General features: G+C 38.0%; 1 protein-coding gene across 1 annotated transcript in view; it reads right to left on the bottom strand.

Moving 5' to 3' along the window:
• LOC127525947 (uncharacterized) overlaps positions 1–13,904 on the bottom strand; it is a 244,709-nt gene extending 230,805 nt beyond the window's left edge. The window contains exons 1-2 of the mRNA XM_051919334.1: positions 13,682–13,904; positions 10,800–11,001 (exon numbers count right to left, since the gene is read on the bottom strand). Coding sequence (XP_051775294.1) covers positions 10,800–11,001; positions 13,682–13,861 — 382 coding nt within the window. The 5' untranslated portion in view covers positions 13,862–13,904. The remainder of the gene's footprint in view (positions 1–10,799; positions 11,002–13,681) is intronic.
• Between the last annotated feature and the right edge of the window lie 5,598 nt (positions 13,905–19,502).

The following is a 19,502-nucleotide window of genomic DNA, read 5'->3' as shown; positions in this document are numbered from 1 at the left end:
AGCTACAGCTGCGAATTCCGAATGCAAAAAACTCGGAGACAGACTTGCGGCCCTGGAAGATGGGTGCAGAACAAACAATATAAGAATTGAGGGTATACCTAAGAAACGAGAAAGCTCAAACCCAGTGAAATTTACAGTAGAATTACTCTCTAAAATACTTGGAAATGATTTTAAACTCGACATTGAGATAGCAGCTGCATATCGCACATACAGATCAAACATCTTTAAACCTAGGTCTTTTATTGTCCGCTTCGAGCGATTACGATGTAAGCTTGATGTGATGGCACTTCTCAGACACAAGCAAGAGATTATATTTGAAAATAATCTTATTTGTATTTTCCCCGACTTCTCACCATTAACAGCTGAAAAACGTGCAGCCTACTTTAACATTAAAAAGTTGCTACAGAAAGCCGATATCAAATACAGCCTCTTGTATCCCGCCAAACTGAAAGTGGAATTTCAAGACCAATATTATGTATTTCCAAACAAGGAAGAAGCTGAAAAGGAACTAAAGAAGCTGTTTCCGACACTTTTTTGAAAGTTAATAAGGAGCCGAATTCTGTCAAGACATGGGAAGGACCTATCATCTGCTGTCAGATCTATTTTTAAAGAGACTGGTATTATAATTATACATCCTTTTCTTTACTTGGACATTATATGTTTATGTCTTAATTACAGTTATAGACGTGAGTGTGGAAGTGTGGAAGTAATTAAAGTAGGGCTGGGTTTTTTTTTTCTTTTTTTTTTTTATTACCTTAAAGTAGACTGTTTAACATCATACTCTTGGTTATTGCTATTTCTACTATTACATTATACTATTACATTAGGATTTACTATGTTTATCCTAGACTACTTTTTAAAATCATTCCCAGGGTTCTTTCTTTTATTATCTTAATATCTTAAAATTGCTGAATATTATTTTAAGCTTAAAGACTGTTAATGATTATATTTTCAGCAGATAGTATTTAGAATTCAGCTGCAATAGACATCTCTTTGTTTTAATTCTCTAACGCCGCTGCGGGGTGGGGTTTGTTTTGTTTTGGACGTGCTCTGTCTCTTTGTATGTCAGAGGACTGGGACATGGCGAAGTGGGATCAGGCCTCAAGTGGGGAGGCAAAATGGGGGGGAGAGAAGGAGAGCAGGCTATATCTAATCTATTCTTCTAATCCTTATAACTATAAATATCAATGCAACAATAGGCTAAAATGCAATAACTCATGGGGAATTTTGAAATTAAGATTAAAACTGCCTCACTACCAGTTAAGACTATAAAATGACATTAAAAACTCTGTGAGCGGGAATGTTAAAGGCCTGAATCACGAATTAAAGAGAAAGAAAGTATGCTCTCACCTAACAGGCTTAAACGCTAAAATAGTATTTTTACAGGAGACCCACTTACTAAGCAAGGATCAGTTCAGACTACAAAAAGACTGGACTGGCCAAATGTTCCATTGTAGCTTTATAAAGAAAACTAGAGGGGTGGGAATTCTCATACACAGAACAGTTCCATTTGTAGCATCAGATGTAGTATTGAACCCTGAAGGGAGATATGTGATGGTCATGGGCAACTTATTTAACAGTAAAATAATTTTGATAAATGTTTATGCACCCAATGTCGATGATAAGGAATTCATGAAAAATCTATTTGCATCCATTCCCAATGTGAACACTCATAAAATTATAAAGGCTGGGGACTTTAATTGTGTTTTAAATCCACTCTTAGATAGGACTCCTGTGAAATGGGGGACGACATCTAACACTGCAAAGACAATTACACAGTTTTTAAATGACCACAACTTATCAGACCCCTAGAGGTTTCTTAACCCAAACTCAAGAACATATTCGTTCTACTCACCAGTGCATTATAGCTACTCAAGAATTAATTATTTTTTTATAGATAATAATTTCCTGCCTACGATTAAATCGTGCAAATACGACACAATTGTTATTTCCGACCATGCCCCTCTAGTCTTGGAGCTAAAATCATTAAGCCCTTCACACTCACCTCGCAGATGGTGTCTTAACCCTCTTCTATTGGCAGACGAGAACTGCACAGAATTTATATCCAAACAAATCAGCTTCTTCCTAGAGACAAACACGCCCACAGAGGTTTCTGCAGGAACACTCTGGGAAACTCTAAAGGCCTTCTTAAGAGGACAGATTATTTCATATCTTTCCCACAGAAATAAATTAGAAACCAAGAAAGTGTCAGAGCTAAGAAGCGAAATTGCTAGAATAGATGAAGAACAATCCAGGTGTCCAAGTGAAGCTCTTCACAGGAAAAGGCAGGCCCTGCATACAGAACTTAACATCTTAACAACTAAAGAAGCTGAACAACTTCTTTATAAGTCAAGACATTATTACTATGAACACGGAGAAAAAGCTAATAAGCTTTTAGCTCAACAAATTCACAAATAAGAAGTTTGCAATGCAATACCAGAAATCACCAACACGAATGGAGAAGAAATCATTGACCATAAAAATATAATGCACGCATTTAGAGATTATTATAAATCCTTATATTCTACTGAGTTCAAAGAAGACAACACACAATCTAATGCATTTCTGGATACATTACAGACACCACAAATAGATGCTTTAAGTGCTGAGGAACTGGACAAACCTCTGACGCTAACAGAATTACTAGATGCTATAAAGTCACTTCAAAGCGGGAAATCATCAGGCCCTGATGGTTACTCCATAGAATTTTATAAGAAATTCTCCACTCAGCTAGCTCTCCTCTTATTGGAACATTTACAGAAGCTAGAGACAACCAAATACTACCTCAAACATTTTGTCAAGCATTAATTACTGTCTTTCCTAAACAAAATAAGGACTTGTTACAATGTGCACCATATAGACCAATTTCACTCCTGAATAATGATGTTAAGATACTCTCAAAAATTCTAGCTAGAAGGATGGAGAAAGTGCTGCCCTCGGTAATATCACAGGATCAAACTGGATTTATTAAAGGCCGACACCTATATTCCAATCTCTGATGCTTGTTTAATGTTATATATTCACCAGCAAAATCAAACACCCCAGAGATAATACTATCATTAGACTCAGAAAAAGCATTTGATATGATTGAATGGAACTACCTTTTCACTGCATTGGAGAAATTTGGGTTTGGCCCGAATATTTGTGCATGGATCAAACTATTGTATACCAATCCAGAAGCTTCAGTTTGTATTAACAACATTTGCTCAGACTACTTTAAGGTAGAACGTGGTACAAGACAAGGATGTCCCTTGTCACCACTGCTGTTTGCAATCGCCATTGAACCACTGGCGGTTCACTGTCGAAATTCTTATCAGATAAAGGGGATTATCAGAGAAGGACTGGAACAGAAAATTTCTCTATATGCAGATGATATGATTTTATATATATCAGACCCAGAAAACACTGTGCCTGCAGTTCTAACAGCACTCACAGAATTTCAAAAGATATCCGGTCTCAGAATTAATCTGAATAAAAGTATACTCTTTACAGTGAATTTACAAGCATATAATATTAGATTGGACACCCTAACTTTTACCATAGCAGATCAGTTTAAATACCTAGGGGTAAATATCACAAGTAAACATAAAGCTCTTTATCAACAAAATTTTGCCATCTGTATGGAAAAAATTAAGCAAGACTTGCATAGATGATCAAACCCTTCATCTCACTCTAGCCGGAACAATTAACGTTGTTAACACTAGAATTACCAGAGCCTACGAAAAAACTCGTAGATCCGGCCCACCTTAAATCGCTTCTTAAAACCTTTCTCACCTCTCCGCCAGCGTCTTTTGTCATCTAAATGTACTGATAAAGACAAGCTGCCAGCAGCCGGCTATTCCATCCCCCCAACGACTTAGAACGTAAACAAGCTTTTCCCAGCTAATGCCTTGATTGATTATCTGGGAGTGAAGTGGGAGTTTTAGAGTAGAAATAATAAGATTGTTATTTGGAACACACGCATTTCATATGTGTTGCATTTCTACAGTAATCTGTGTAAACACATTGTTAAAACAGAAACGGTTTACAATATTCTAGTAGCAAATGACAAAATGTAGGCATAAACTATATAATGTATGAAGCCTGAAGTCCAAATATCAAAGAAACACTTTCACAAAACGTACAAAAAAAAGCCACCGCCAAAAAAACCCGTCTTAGTGTGAGACATTGACATGAATTAACTATCCCTGCTTCCGTGGCTTAACAGTATCAGTCGCTGACTGGGAATCAGAAGATCATGAGTTCGATCCTCCACAACTCCCATTTGAGAAGTGTTCTTATTTTCACTATTTTAGAATAAAATGATACATTTGATTTCAGTCTGTAACAGCCGGTGTAATTTATGATATTTGTAAAGGTTAGCTTTATTTTTTTTAAATTCACTTTTCATTGTCTCAGTCGCGTTCAGGATCCATCCCTACCGCCCCCCACCTGACACTGCTGTTTTTACATAAAGACACGCTATAGTTCTGCAGTGTATCACGATACATACGACCGCGTGTTTTTTTTTCCCCCAGTATTGCCAGTCCCCACGTGTTGCTGTATGCTGTTTCTTTTGTACTCCAGGACATGCAGAGGAAAGCATAGTAAAGAGCAGTCACTTCAGCGCTATATGCAATCATCAGACACTCCCCATCTGATGCTGTTTTCACATAAAGACGCGCCAAAGCTCTGCAGTGTACTTGTGACTGCATTGTTGTACCAATGCTTGCGAACTGAAGTGTCTGCATGCACTTTTCGTGGCATTATACGTGTATTTTTTGAGCATGCCCATGTAGCTCAAACACAGGAACATATGTTGATGTAAAAGTATAACAAAACAAGTGCACTTTTATTCAAGACTATAACCGAAGAAAACAGAAAGCAAGTTACAGTAGGTGGAATGCTAAGAACTGCTGATTTCCATTCTGTGCTATATAACTGTTAACATTTGAATCTGATGATTGCATATAGCGCTGTCTGATTTAGTGTGCGCAAGAACATGCAGGTGGCCAGTTGCTGAGTGCTACAACGCACATTTTAAAAAAAGAAAGAGACAAATATATGTGACGTTTTGAAGAAATCATTTTATGACGCGAATAGTACCAATCAGAAAACATCGTCGAAGTAATGCAATATTATTTGAAAACGAACAGCATCAGGTTGGGTGTGAAGTTATACTGGCGCTGTTTGAGTCAGATCAGAAGCTGAATAAGCTGAAAAAGCTCCTGTTCTGACTCTAAGTAAAAAAGCATGAATTAATCAACAGAAATAACCGCGACTGACATTTTAAAGTTAACGATTTACAGTGCATACCAATTTATAAATTCAATGTCCGTTTGAGGAAAAAAAAACACTTTCTTCAAAGCTGGGAATCGAACTCACGTCTCTGTGGCAAAGGCAGTGGTGCTCCAAGTCAGCAAACCGTCCTTATAACTTATTTTTTCAAGATCCATAACACACAGACAGACAGAGCACTGCGTAATACAGAGACAGACAGGCAGAGATATACAAATAAACAGGGAAGGCACATGTACTGAAAGAAAAAAAAAATCAACATGTGCGTTGTTTCTGCAGCACTGAATAAGCTCACCCGCTCTAACATCACCCCTCCCCCGATCTGACTCTCTAAGTAACAGTGCGCATGTTGATTTTTTTTTCTTTCAGTACATGTGCCTTCCCTGTTTGTTTGTATATCTCTGCCTGTCTGTCTCTGTATTACGCAGTGCTCTGTCTGTCTGTGTGTTATGGATCTTGAAAAAAATAAGTTATAAGGACAGTTGTTCATGTTAATTGCAGTCTCAATAGTTAAAAAAATATTTTAAAAGGAGCATCCCACATTAAAATATAACGATCTCATTAACTGACAGTGCATACCAATTTACAAATTTTATGTCCGTTTGAGGTTAAAAAGAAAAAAAAGAAGTAACACTGTATCCCCAGTGGGGAATTGAACTCATGTTTGTGAGGCAGAGAAAAGCTACTCAGTCTGAGAGGCAAATCTTAGTGCGCTACGCCACGTAAGCTGTTATATGGTGTGTGAAGCTTTTGTGGAAGTGTTTATTTGATCTTAGGAACTCTGGCTTTACACATTCTATAGTTTATGCCTACATTTTGTAACATTTATTACTAAAATATGAAAAAGTTTCTGTTTTAGCAATGTGTTTACACAGATTACTGTAGAAATGGAACACGCATGAAATGCATGTATTCCAAATAGCGATCTATTATTTCTATTCTAAAACTCCAGCAGTTCAGTCACTCCCAGGTAATCAAACAAGGCATGAGCTGGGAAAACTTAGTGAACGTTCTGCGACGGTGGGGGATGGAATAGCCGGCTGCTCGCTGCTCCTCTTAATCGGCACATTTAGAAGACAAAAGAGAGGTGAGAACGGTTTTAAGGTGGGCCGGATCTACGAGTTTTTTCGTAGACTCTGGTAATTCTAGTGTTAAGATGAATATCCTTCCTAAACTTCTTTTTTTATTTCAAAACATTCCAATATATATCAAGAAATCATTTTTTAAGCAATTAGATTCAACAATAACCTCATTCATTTGGAACTCAAAACACCCACGTATCCGAAGAGCGACTCTACAAAGACCTCAGGCAGAAGGTGGCATGGCTTTACCTAATTTTCAGTTTTATTACTGGGCAGCAAACATACAAGCCATAAAAACCGGGGGGGGGTATTTTTCGTACGTGGATTAGTCGTTTAGCCGGATGTAATTGTTGACGATTTGGCCTGATCCTGGATCTGTCGGTTTTTCGAAACTCTTGCTGGAAGTGTTGTCATAGCAACACATCCTAATCCACAAACCTGCTCGGAGCAGGTTTGTTCTACGTAAACAAGGATTAGTTTACACACGTGAAAAGTGACGGTGTGTGGAAGTCATCCAGTCATGGCTTCGCCGTTCATGAATGAGCGACCAATTGATATCGGTGCACAAATTATACGAAGAGAATTTCATATTGAGAGGGTTTTGCGTGATCGGCAAGATCCTTTATTGCTCCCGGAGGAAATTCTGTACGAAAGATACTGCTTTAGCCGAGGAGGAATATTGTACCTCAAAGATTTATTAGCTCCGTATATTCGAAGTCAAACTCGGTGCAGTCGGGCGCTCACAACCACACAGACAGTATGCATTGCTTTGTAGGCGATGCGGAACATCTATCGAAAAGTGCAGTTTGCCAGGCAATTCGTAAAGTCTGTTTGGCTCTGAAACATTTCCTTCGGGTTTTCATTGTGTTTCCTGGACACCTGCGTGTGCAAACAATAAAAGAGGCGTATCATGCCATTGCATGTAGGTAATACACAGGCTAAAACACCCAAAGTTCCATAAAGAATCCCACAATCAGCCTAACATTCTCATTACCAGGATTTCCAAATGTGATTGGGGCACATGGGACTGATCAGAGTGGAGTTTGATCAAACATTATTTGGAAAATGTACCTCTCCTCCTGATGAATAATCAGACACAGTGTCTTCATCAAATATTTGACCTTCATCAATATCTCGTTGGTCAGACACAGGTTCAAGGGATATGACATTCCCTGCAACTGACCAAACAAAAAAGAGGGCTATATGGAACATACCTATGGCACACATTGAGGACAAATATATGCAATGACCATCCTTTACCTGAAATGAAGTGACCACTGCATCCTGCCACTGGTTCTGAGGAGGAGCTTCCCCCTGGAATGCCCTCAGAAATATGGCGATGGACATTTTGCTGGAGAGCCAACTCTTCTGCAGGGGTTAGGTCTGGACCGCGTGGACCTCCATCTGTTTTTTGCTTGTCTGCTTTCTTATTAGCTTTACAATTAATGTTTTTTATATTATATATGATTATTTATATCAACAATTCTTTAAATAGTTATATACCAATATTTACCAGTTTGAAGTATATTCTTGTACTTCACTTTAACCTGTTCCCATGTTCTCCTTGTGCTCACGTTTGATCTGGAATTATGACATATTAAATAATAATTAATCTGACACATAGGAAATGAAACGCTGCATTCAGTAAGTACAATGCACACTACTTAGCGTTTAATTTGTCGGCCACTTTTTGCCAGCTGTCTTTTCTGGTCTGGGCTGCTTTTGCAGTGTTACTTACCCCTTGTGCATATTAAATCTTGAAATTCTTCATGTCCTTCGAATAAAAGGTCTTGCGCTGCATATGTGAAAAAAAAATGCGCCCGTTCTTTCGTCAGTTTGTTACAGCCTATCAAAGACTTGGTGATCATGTTTTCTAGACTCAATATATATGGGCTTTTCACTCAGCGTGGGCGCGCGCATTCATCTCGTATGATTAGATCCAGCTCGACTAATCTAATACACGACTGCGTTTGAAAAACCGACCTATCCCTAATGAGTGTCACCGGCATTAACTTATCCAAGATGAGGCACCTGATCTCGGATGATTTAAGCGACGTACGGAAAATACCCCCCAGGACACAAAAAAATAAACATACACAGGCTTGGCTCGCAATAGAAGTAAAATCCTGTAATACTTCTTTATACTCCCTGCTCTGCGCTCCAATAAATGCAAGTTATCGCAAATATACTAATAACCCAATTGTGCTTTACTCACTCAGAATATGGAACCAACTTAGAAAGCATTTTAAGATGGAAAATCTTTTATCCGCGGCACCTCTGCAAGAGAACCACCTCTTTCAACCCTCGCAAACATATCCAGTTTTTAATACCTGGAAAAGTTTTGGGATTAAAATGCTCAGAGATCTATATATAGACAACATATTTGCATCTTTTGAACAATTACATTCCAAATTCAACCTCCCAGCTATACATTTCTTTCACTATCTTCAAATTAGAAATTTTGTTAAACAGAAACTGCCCGATTTTCATCATCTCGTACCCTCCACCATGCTGGAAAAAATACTGCTCAATTTCGTGGAATTAAACACCATTTCCGCATTATATAAAATCTTATTAGAGTCCCTACCTTTCAAAGATCCAAGAGGACATTGGGAAGAAGATCTCTTAATCAATATATCAGAAAAGGAATGGAAGGTAGCAAAGCAAAGAATTCACTCGAGCTCCATATGCTCAAAGCATAGAATTATTCAACTAAAAATTATATACAGTGATCCCTCGCTATATCGCGCTTCGCCTTTCGCGGCTTCACTCTATTGCGGATTTTATATGTAAGCATATTTAAATATATATCACGGATTTTTTGCTGGTTCGCGGATTTCTGCGGACAATGGGTCTTTTAATTTCTGGTACATGCTTCCTCAGTTGGTTTGCCCAGTTGATTTCATACAAGGGACGCTATTGGCAGATGGCTGAGAAGCTACCCAACTTACTTTTCTTTCTCTCTCTCTTGCGCTGACTATCTGTGATCCTGACGTAGGGGGTGTGAGCAGGGGGGCTGTTCGCACACCTAGACGATACAGACGCTCGTCTAAAAATGCTGAAAGATTATCTTCACGTTGCTACCTTCTGTGTGCAGCTTTTAAGTATGCTGCACGGTGCTTCGCATACTTAAAAGCTCAAAGGGCACGTATTGATTTTTGACTTTGTTTTTATCTGTCTCTCTCTATCTCTCTCTCTCTCTCTCTCTTTCTGCTCCTGACGGAGGGGGTGTGAGCTGCCACCTTCAACAGCTTTGTGCGGCGGTGCTTCACATACTTAAAAACCAACAGCCCTATTGATTTGTTTGCATTCCTCTCTGTTTCCTTTGAAGAGGAAGATATGTTTGCATTCTTTTAATTGTGAGACAGAACTGTCATCTCTGTCTTGTCATGGAGCACAGTTTAAACTTTTGAAAAAGAGACAAATGTTTGTTTGCAGTGTTTGAATAACGTTCCTGTCTCTCTACAACCTCCTGTGTTTCTGCGCAAATCTGTGACCCAAGCATGACAATATAAAAATAACCATATAAACATATGGTTTCTACTTCACGGATTTTCTTATTTCGCGGGTGGCTCTGGAACGCAACCCCCGCGATGGAGGAGGGATTACTGTATCAAGCTCATCTGTCTCGCTTAAAACTGTCCAAAATGTTTCCAGGGCAAGATCCAACCTGTGAACGCTGCAACCAAGCTCCTGCCTCACTGGGTCACATGTTTTGGGCCTGCACCAAACTAACCTCATTTTGGACCAAAATTTTTAAGTGCCTTTCAGACAGCCTTGGGGTCACAATCCCTCCTAACCCATTAACAGCTGTGTTCAGTGTTCTTCCAGACGGACTTGAAGTGGAGAAGGACAATCAAACGGTGATTGCATTCACTACACTTTTGGCACGCAGACTTATTTTGTTAAATTGGAAGAATCCTACCTCTCCTCTGATGAGTCATTGGGAAACCGATGTTTTATATTATTTGAAATTGGAAAAAATCAAATTCTCAGTTAGAGGATCTGTACAGAACTTTTTGAAAACCTGGCAGGATCTAATCAATATTATTTTAGAATAAGAGAAATAACTTATTACCGCATTTATTTTCCTTCTCCATTTTTTATATACTTATATATATTTCTACCTTTCTTTTGTTTATTGTTGCCTTATTAAAAAGCCTTAAACAATTCTCCTTTGGCTAAGCTCTCCTTCTCAGAGGTGGAGTTTGATTTGTTTTCAATTTTTCTTTTTTTTTTTTTTGTTATAAATTGATCTATTTGTATGGAATGATTACAATAAAATTAATAAAAATTAAAAAAAAAAAAAAAAAAAAAAAAACAGTGCTTCAAATTTCAAGTAACCAATACACACAAACCATTCCATACAGAAAGATAAAAACTGAAAGAAAATTGATTCAACAATACATTTTTCTTTACATAAATTAGGTAGCAACTTACTTAATATTTCTGCCAGTGGAGGTCCTGAAGATGGCTTGTTTTCAAGGTTAATACTTGCTTGGAAAGTCATTTGAGCGTCTCTTATTAATGGAGGCGCATCTTTAGAATCTGGGTCATTATCATATTGAGCAAGCTGTGCTAATCCTAAACGGTATAAGGCATCGCTGCAACATGGTGTAGCTATGACTCTTAACTGGCAGACCTGTGGGAACAAAAGTAGAGGTAGTTGATGTCGACTTTCACACAATTTTTGAAACAATCACCAAAATGATAATAATCTAATCTTTTCAAGCAGAATGAAAAGAAAAAAGTTTATAATGTAATAGAATACAATAGTGACCAATGCTGTACAGTGGCAAGTAACATGAAGCATATCCAGAAAAGTCAAAGCACATCATAAACAAAAAATGCATTCCATACTATTGTGCTTCTGAACTGAAGACCAGACCCTTGATCAATAAATGAGGGAGAGAAATGGATCTTCAATTCAGAAGCTCAGTGTTATAGAAATTTCTTGTTTATGATGTGTGCAGACTTTTTTTCTTTTATGATGTGTGCAGAGGTTTTTTTCTTTCCAATGGATGTTTTTCACTTTGTTTGCCACTGAACAGCATTGGTCACCAAAATAATAATAATACAGGTGCTGGTCATAAAATTAGAATATCATGACAAAGTTGATTTATTTCAGTAATTCAATTCAAAAAGTGAAACTTGTATATTAGATTCATTCATTACACAGACTGATGTTTAATCAAATGTTTATTTCTTTTAATTTTGATGATTATAACTGACAACTAATGAAAGTCCCAAATTCAGTATCTCGGAAAATTAGAATATTGTGAAAAAGTTCAATATTGAAGACACCTGGTGCCACACTCTAATCAGCTAATTAACTCAAAACACCTGCAAAAGCCTTTAAATGGTCTCTCAGTCTAGTTCTGTAGGCTATACAATCATGGGGAAGACTGCTGACTTGACAGTTGTCCAAAAGACAACCACTGACACCTTGCACAAGGAGGGCAAGACACAAAAGGTCATTGCTAAAGAGGCTGGCTGTTCACAGAGCTCTGTGTCCAAGCACATTAACAGAGAGACGAAGGGAAGGACAAGATGTGGTAGAAAAAAGTGTACAAGCAATAGGGATAACTGCACCCTGGAGAGGATTGTGAAACAAAACCCATTCAAAAATGTGGGGGAGATTCACAAAGAGTGGACTGCAGCTGGAGTCAGTGCTTCAAGAACCACCACGCACAGACGTATGCAAGACATGGGTTTCAGCTGTCGCATTCCTTGTGTCAAGCCACTCTTGAACAAGAGACAGCGTCAGAAGCGTCTCGCCTTTGGACTGCTGCTGAGTGATCCAAATTATGTTCTCTGATGAAAGTAAATTTTGCATTTCCTTTGGAAATCAAGGTCCCAGAGTCTGGAGGAAGAGAGGAGAGGCACAGAATCCACGTTGCTTGAGGTCCAGTGTAAAGTTTCCACAGTCAGTGATGGTTTGGGGTGCCATGTCATCTGCTGGTGTTGGTCCATTGTGTTTTCTGAGGTCCAAGGTCAACGCAGCCGTCTACCAGGAAGTTTTAGAGCACTTCATGCTTCTTGCTGCTGACGAACTTTATGGAGATGCAGATTTCATTTTCCAACAGGACCTGGCACCTGCACATAGTGCCAAAGCTACCAGTACCTGGTTTAAGGACCATGGTATCCCTGTTCTTGATTGGCCAGCAAACTCGCCTGACCTTAACCCCATAGAAAATCTATGGGGTATTGTGAAGAGGAAGATGCAATACGCCAGACCCAACAATTAAGAAGAGCTGAAGGCCACTATCAGAGCAACATAGGCTCTCATAACACATGAGCAGTGCCACAGACTGATCGACTCCATGCCACGCCGCATTGCTGCAGTAATCCAGGCCAAAGGATCCCCAACTAAATATTGAGTGCTGTACATGCTCATACTTTTCATGTTCATACCTTTCAGTTAGCCAACATTTCTAAAAATCCTTTTTTTGCATTGGTCTTAATTGATATTCTAATTTTTCGAGATAATGAATTTGGGACTTTCATTAGTTGTCAGTTATAATCATCAAAATTAAAAGAAATAAACATTTGAAATACATCAGTCTATGTGTAATGAATGAATCTAATATACAAGTTTCACTTTTTGAATGGAATTACTGAAATAAATCAACTTTGTCATGATATTCTAATTTTATGACCAGCACCTGCAATAATAATAATAATAATAATTGTTTATATTTATATAGTAATGTTCTCCTGATTCAAAGCGCATTACATCAACCACCACTAATATGTAGCAGCCAACTGGATGATGCGACGGCAGCCATTTTCCATCAGTACACTCACCACACATTAGCTATTAGGTAGTGAAGGAGTGAGAGGAAGTTAGCCAATTAGAGACAAGGGATAGTTAAGGGGGCAAAATGAGTAGGCTGACATGGGCAATTTAGCCAGGGCATTGGAATACACCCTACTCTTTGCAAAGGAGGCCCAGTAATCTTTTATGACCACAGAGAGTCACGACCTTGGTTTTATGTCTCATCTGAAGGACAGCACCATTTTTACAACGTAGTGTTCCTGTCGTTTCACTGGGGCATTGGGATCCACATTTACATCACAGAGTAAGTGTGCCCTGCGGGCCTTGCCAACACCTCTTCCAGCTGAAACCTAAGCATTTTCTGGTTGGTCTCACATCCAAATGAAAGCCGTACCCAAACATGCTTAGGTTCTTGCAAATGACCTGTTCTGAAGTGCATGTTTTATGGCTGCTGACCAACGGTTCCTAAAATCAAAACTTGTTAAAATATTTATTTCTCATTGATAACTGGAAAAAAAATACAATTTTATTTTATACTTTGTACCTTTTCCTGAATATCTAAAAGCTTCTTGCATGGAGGTATAGAAACAAGTCGAATCAATGCTGATAATGCATCACATCTTCTTTTTATCCAATCTTCTATTCCTTTTGGTTGTTGAACAAGGTATTCCAGGAGATTAAAATGTGCTTCTAAAAGTATCCACTCAAGCTCTTGTAAAACCATCCCACGACGTGGATATTGGCAAATTACATTGGCCGAAAGATATGTTACACTGAAACAAGTATAGAAATTTTAAAAAGTCAGTACTCATTTAGTTTTTATGCATATTCTCTACATGTTTTTTTGTGTTTTTCTTTCCTTGTTTTATCTGGGTACTGAATTTTTCCTTTTGCATTACAAAATTTTTATTTTATGTTGATTGGTGACTTAAAATTGGACTGATATGAGTGAGCAGAGTGTGTGAACAAGGTTTCCTTTGTAAAAACTTTATTCATGTGTCAATTGTGCAGTATCCAACTGAACTATCTGGTAATTTTACAGAAAGAGCTGAAGATTTGTCTCAGCATGTTGTTGAAGTTATTCAGAATTTCAGTATGCATTTCAACTTCTTTTCAAAAAAGCAAAAAAAAAGGGTTACACCAGGTTTATATACAAGGATGGGGTTACAACCACATTTATTTATAATGTATTGTATAGAATTCCTTCTTGTACCACAACATAAACACATTCAGCATCTTGGAAGAAAATACTTTATAGCAAACAGAAGTTTTTAAAGGATTATGTCATGTTGATGTATGGTCTTTTTTCGAATGTATACAAAAATATTTTCTCAAAAATCAACTGAATATTCCATTAGTATTATACTCTCAAATTTTGTTTTTGGTCGTCATTTAGATTATACAATTTAGTTTCTCTGTCAAAAACATCATCACATTCAACTTTATTGAATTTTTATATAATATTATTAATATATAATCTATTATAACTATATACTTAAATGATGCTGTAACAATGGATTATTGAAACATAAGGAAAACAATTGAATGTAACTAAAGGGTTAACTAAATGTTGTTTTAAACCTAGGCACATGAGACTTTTGCCTCATCTTAGAGAAAACACCAAAATAAATACTAAAGTTAAAAAAACTAGTGAGAAAGCAAAAAACCCCCTATTGTGAAGCAATGATTAGATAGATAGATAGATAGATAGATAGATAGATAGATAGATAGATAGATAGATAGATAGATAGATAGATAGATAGATAGATAGATAGATAGATAGATAGATAGATAGATAGATACTTTATTAATCCCAGGGGGAAATTCACATACTCCAGCAGCAAAAAATATTAAATTAAAGAGTAATAAAAAAATGCAGGTAAAAAACAGACAATAACTTGAATAATGTTCAACGTTTACCCCCTCTGGTGGAATTGAAGAGTTGCATAGTTTGGGGGAGGAATGATCTTCTCAGTCTGTCAGTGGAGCAGGACAGTGACAGCAGTCTGTCGCTGAAACTGCTCCTCTGTCTGGAGATGACACTGTTTAATGGATGTAGTGGATTCTCCATAATTGATAGGAGCCTGCTGAGTGCCTGTTGCTCTGCTACGGATGTCAAACCGTCCAGCTCTATGCCAACAATAGAGCCTGCCTTCCTCACCAGTTTGTCCAGGTGTGAGGCATCCTTCTTCTTAATGCTGCCTCCCCAGCACACCACTGCGTAGAAGAGGGCACTCGCCACAACCATCTGATAGAACATCTGCAGCATCTTACTGCAGATGTTGAAGGATGCCAGTCTTCTAAGGAAGTACAGGCGGCTCTGTCCTTTCTTGCACAGAGAATCAGTATTGGCAGTCCAGTCCAATTTATCATCCAGCTGCACTCCCAGGTATTTATAGGTCTGCACCCTCAAGATCAATGAGAAAACTCATAAGACATCACATTAACAAAGCGATGTTTAGAATAGGGAAGAATCAACAAGTGAAGTCAAGTTGGGAAGCATGCACTGGTACAGTGCGTTGCCACACCTACTACATGATGAAACAACTCAGGATCCCGGTTGGCAACCCCCCAGGCAGACACGCGGTCCAGTCTCACCCTCCGGAAATAACCCTCTATCTGCCGCAGCCAGGTGTTAATTTACGTGGGTGACCCCTTGGCCTGGTCCAGCGATTCACATCCTCAACAATGAGGATCTTACGAGCTGGATCACCCTCAGGGAAACGTGCCACATGGCCATAGTGCCGTGACTGACGCTCCCTCACGGTGCAGGTAATGTGCCTCATTCGGGACTCCATGAGCAACCACTCATTCGACACAAAGTCAAACCAACAGTACCCAAGGATTTTCTGGAGAGACACAGTACCAAAGGAGTCCAGTCTTCATCTCAAGTCACTGGATAGCGTTAATGTCTCTCAACCATATAGCATGACAGGAAGCACCAGAGGCCTCATGTATAAACGGTACGTATGCACAAAAATCTTATGTACAAACGTTTCCATGCTCAAATCGCGATGTATAAAACCTAAACTTGGCATAAAGCCACGCACATTTCCACTGTAGCTCCAACCCTGGCGTACGTAAGTTCTCCGCTCAGTTTTGCAGACTGGCGGCACCCAGCATCAAAGCAGTGCTACTGTTCCTGTGCGGTTACCCTTTCTTTCTTAGATCTACATTCCTGATGCGGCTTTATCATATACACTGAAACTAACTACATATTGTTTATTAGTTTAATGCATCTGATTGTAATTAACCTGTAACAATATAATGGTCCAGAGAATAGCCAAAGTATTCCAAATACCATAGCTGCTTTAGTGTTGTTACTCTCACTGCACCTTCTTTTTCTTCTTTCAGCTGCTCACGTTAGGTGTTGCCATTGCGGATCATCTTTTTCCATATCACTCTCACTGCACCACTCGGAGTATTTATATCACTGTATCTGAGTGGGGAATCACAGCTGTACAGCAGCTGATCGGAAAGAGAATTATCGGTATACAGCATCAAGCACACGCTGCCTCAGCCATGCTGCCTATTTGAACTGCTCTCGCAAGGCGAATGCTTCAAAGCCTTTCCTGTACGGACCTCGCGGTTCAGAAACAGTTTCTTCCCAAGAACTATAAATGCACTCAATCAGTCCATCAAGTGCTCCTTGTAGAACTGTTTGTACCTATAAGTACAATTATCTCACTGTAAACTTGTCATACCAGTTATAATATTGCACAACCTGAGCCACTTTATACAGCACGTATATGATGACAATATCATTTTTAAGATGAAATGCAGCAAAATATGTTTATTATATTATACAGATAAAACTTCATTTAAACAATATATATTGTTAATAATTAAACATGAGAGGACACAGTGTCGCTGTGCTAGCAGGGATCTGACGCTCCGTTCATGGATTTTTCTTGCTTTGTGTTGTATTCTTGCTGGGTCTGGTACGACACTGAATGTATAGAATAATTAAACACATACTACGAAGATACAGTATTTCAATGTTCCTTAAAAGTTTAAAAGAATCGGCGTTCTTAGCTTACCGATAGCTTAATGTCTATTACAGAGCTGATTGTGTGGCGATTGGGTATTTGGAGAAAGAAAAGTAAGGACAGGAATTGGTCGTTAGTACGTTTGAAAGAGACAGTACTGCTACAATAAAGTATTTCATCAGAGGTCGCGCATGGCGCAGCAAGCATCTTGCATGAACCATTACTGCGCCACCATGTTCCCATGTTTAATAACATGCTTTAACTCCTATCATCATGAAAATGATATCATGTATACATCTCAGTATTTTAATTATTCAGAGAGCTGAAATATTACGAATGTAATGGATTCTGTGTCCTGTCGGAGGAAGAGAAAGCCCGGAAGCACGTAATAATTCACATATATAGAGCACATAGAAGATCAAATACAAAACAAAGCATTTAACGTGCTACTTTAGTTACGATAGGATTTGAAAAACTAGTAAATTAAAGATTTTCAGATGAAGTTTATGATGTTCTACTTTAATGACAAAATAAACTACGTGATTAAAGTGGAAATTTCAGGATTAAAGTTAACATTTCCTGCTTCTTTCCCACTGTGTGCCTTTTTTTTCTCTGTACCCTAATAAGCTTTCATATGACACTCAGACGGTGGGCTACGACTCGCTTTTACACGGCGACTTTGATATGTGACAACTTCTTTTTTATTTCGGGCAATGTGCGACTTTGTGAACTTGAGATCCAGCCAATCAACTTTTTCTGATTGGCCAGCTGAAAAAGTTTTCCACTTACAATGAATTTTATCTCTAGCCCCATTTTTTTAAACTGTATTTTTCACTCTTTTGATCTTATTTTGTCCACAGGACTGTCTGCCGTTTTGTTCCCTTTATACTCATTCTGTGCTATAAAGGGTCAACAACCTTACAACAATGTCGTGCCGAACCTATGTTACAATGTTATTTTGCGTGCCAACGTCATTCTACGAATTTTGTTATATATAGTATCAAAATTGGTCCGGTTATAATGGGCTTCAAAGTATATACTTTTGAATCCCATTTTAACTGGATCTTGTATTATTGGTCATTCAATATTTTAAAATACATAGGATCATACATGTATGTGAAAAGAATGTTTTGTCAAATTTTCATTTCAAACACATTTATTAAAAATTGTACTACAAATTATAAATTGTGAGTTTTTTCAATACAAAATACATAGTTTGAATAAGAAAAAATGATCAAGAATTCTGATATGATTAATCATTCTTTATTATTAATCAGAGCTATTTATCAATTAATGCGAAGCAATTGTATAACTACATTCGGTGGCTTTATTTTTGGTTGCAATTATTTGACTAAAATAAGTGGTTTGTTTCTTAAAGCCAGAAACAACCCTTTTTATAGCTTCACTTTTCTCATCAGTTTTTAAACGTGTACTAATGTTTAGTTTGATAATGTCTTTGTAAACTTGACGTATGACACATGACACCTTCATAGCATAATGCATACACATCATGATCCTTTTGTTGTACAAATCCATATTCATTTATTCAATAGTTTTGAAAAGAGCGAACATTAAGTTTTGGTCTTTTATGAGTCATTTTAGGGCAGTATATCTCGATATATATAAAATCCAACATCTGTCTGTCTGTTTCTTTGCAGCCTTTGTCGATTTTCGTAAAGTGTTCGACTCAGTTGTCTGTTGTTACGGTTCTACCTTTGTCCAGAAACGGTTTTGTAACCACAGTCTCAGAAAGAATTTCTCCCGTGGATTGACTGGGATCTTTTCCTAAATAAGGAGTAGCATTGCACATGCAAATATGTTGTTTTTCACACATTCATAGTTTGATAGCGGCATCATATCTTTGATTGCTGGTACAACAAATAGTTCTGACCGGGCATCAGTCACAGCACCAACTGTGGTCATTGCTGCTCTTGTGAAAAGAATGGAGATAAACGGCATCAACTCAGTAAAGGAAATGCAAGCTAGTTGTACCACGTGAACGTGACTAAGAGAATAAAACTGAACAAAAAAAAAAAAAAACCAGTAACTTTTACAAGTGCCAAAAATTTTACAACAGGTGTTATAGACTTAAATCAAATGTATGTTTTTATCATATAACCAGTAACGACATGCAGTGAATACACTTGACTTGAGCATTCATAGTTTTCATACTCTTTCTCTGTACGTTTAGCATTCATTTGCTCAGAGGTTGATGTGCATGCTGCTTCCTGAGCAGCTCTTCTTTTCTCCACCCTATCGGCCTGCTTCTTCTCTTCTTTCGTCGGCATCTTTTCATGTTAAAACTGATTAAGCCAGTGTTTGTGTTGCAATTACTTAGTACATTTTCCTTAATTTTTCACTTCAATCTGCCTCAAG

This window comes from Erpetoichthys calabaricus, chromosome 15 (genome assembly GCF_900747795.2).
Source record: "Erpetoichthys calabaricus chromosome 15, fErpCal1.3, whole genome shotgun sequence".
NCBI lineage: Eukaryota > Metazoa > Chordata > Cladistia > Polypteriformes > Polypteridae > Erpetoichthys > Erpetoichthys calabaricus.
The sequence above is the reverse complement of the archived record's forward strand: the minus strand, read 5'-3'. Positions and strand labels throughout refer to the sequence as shown.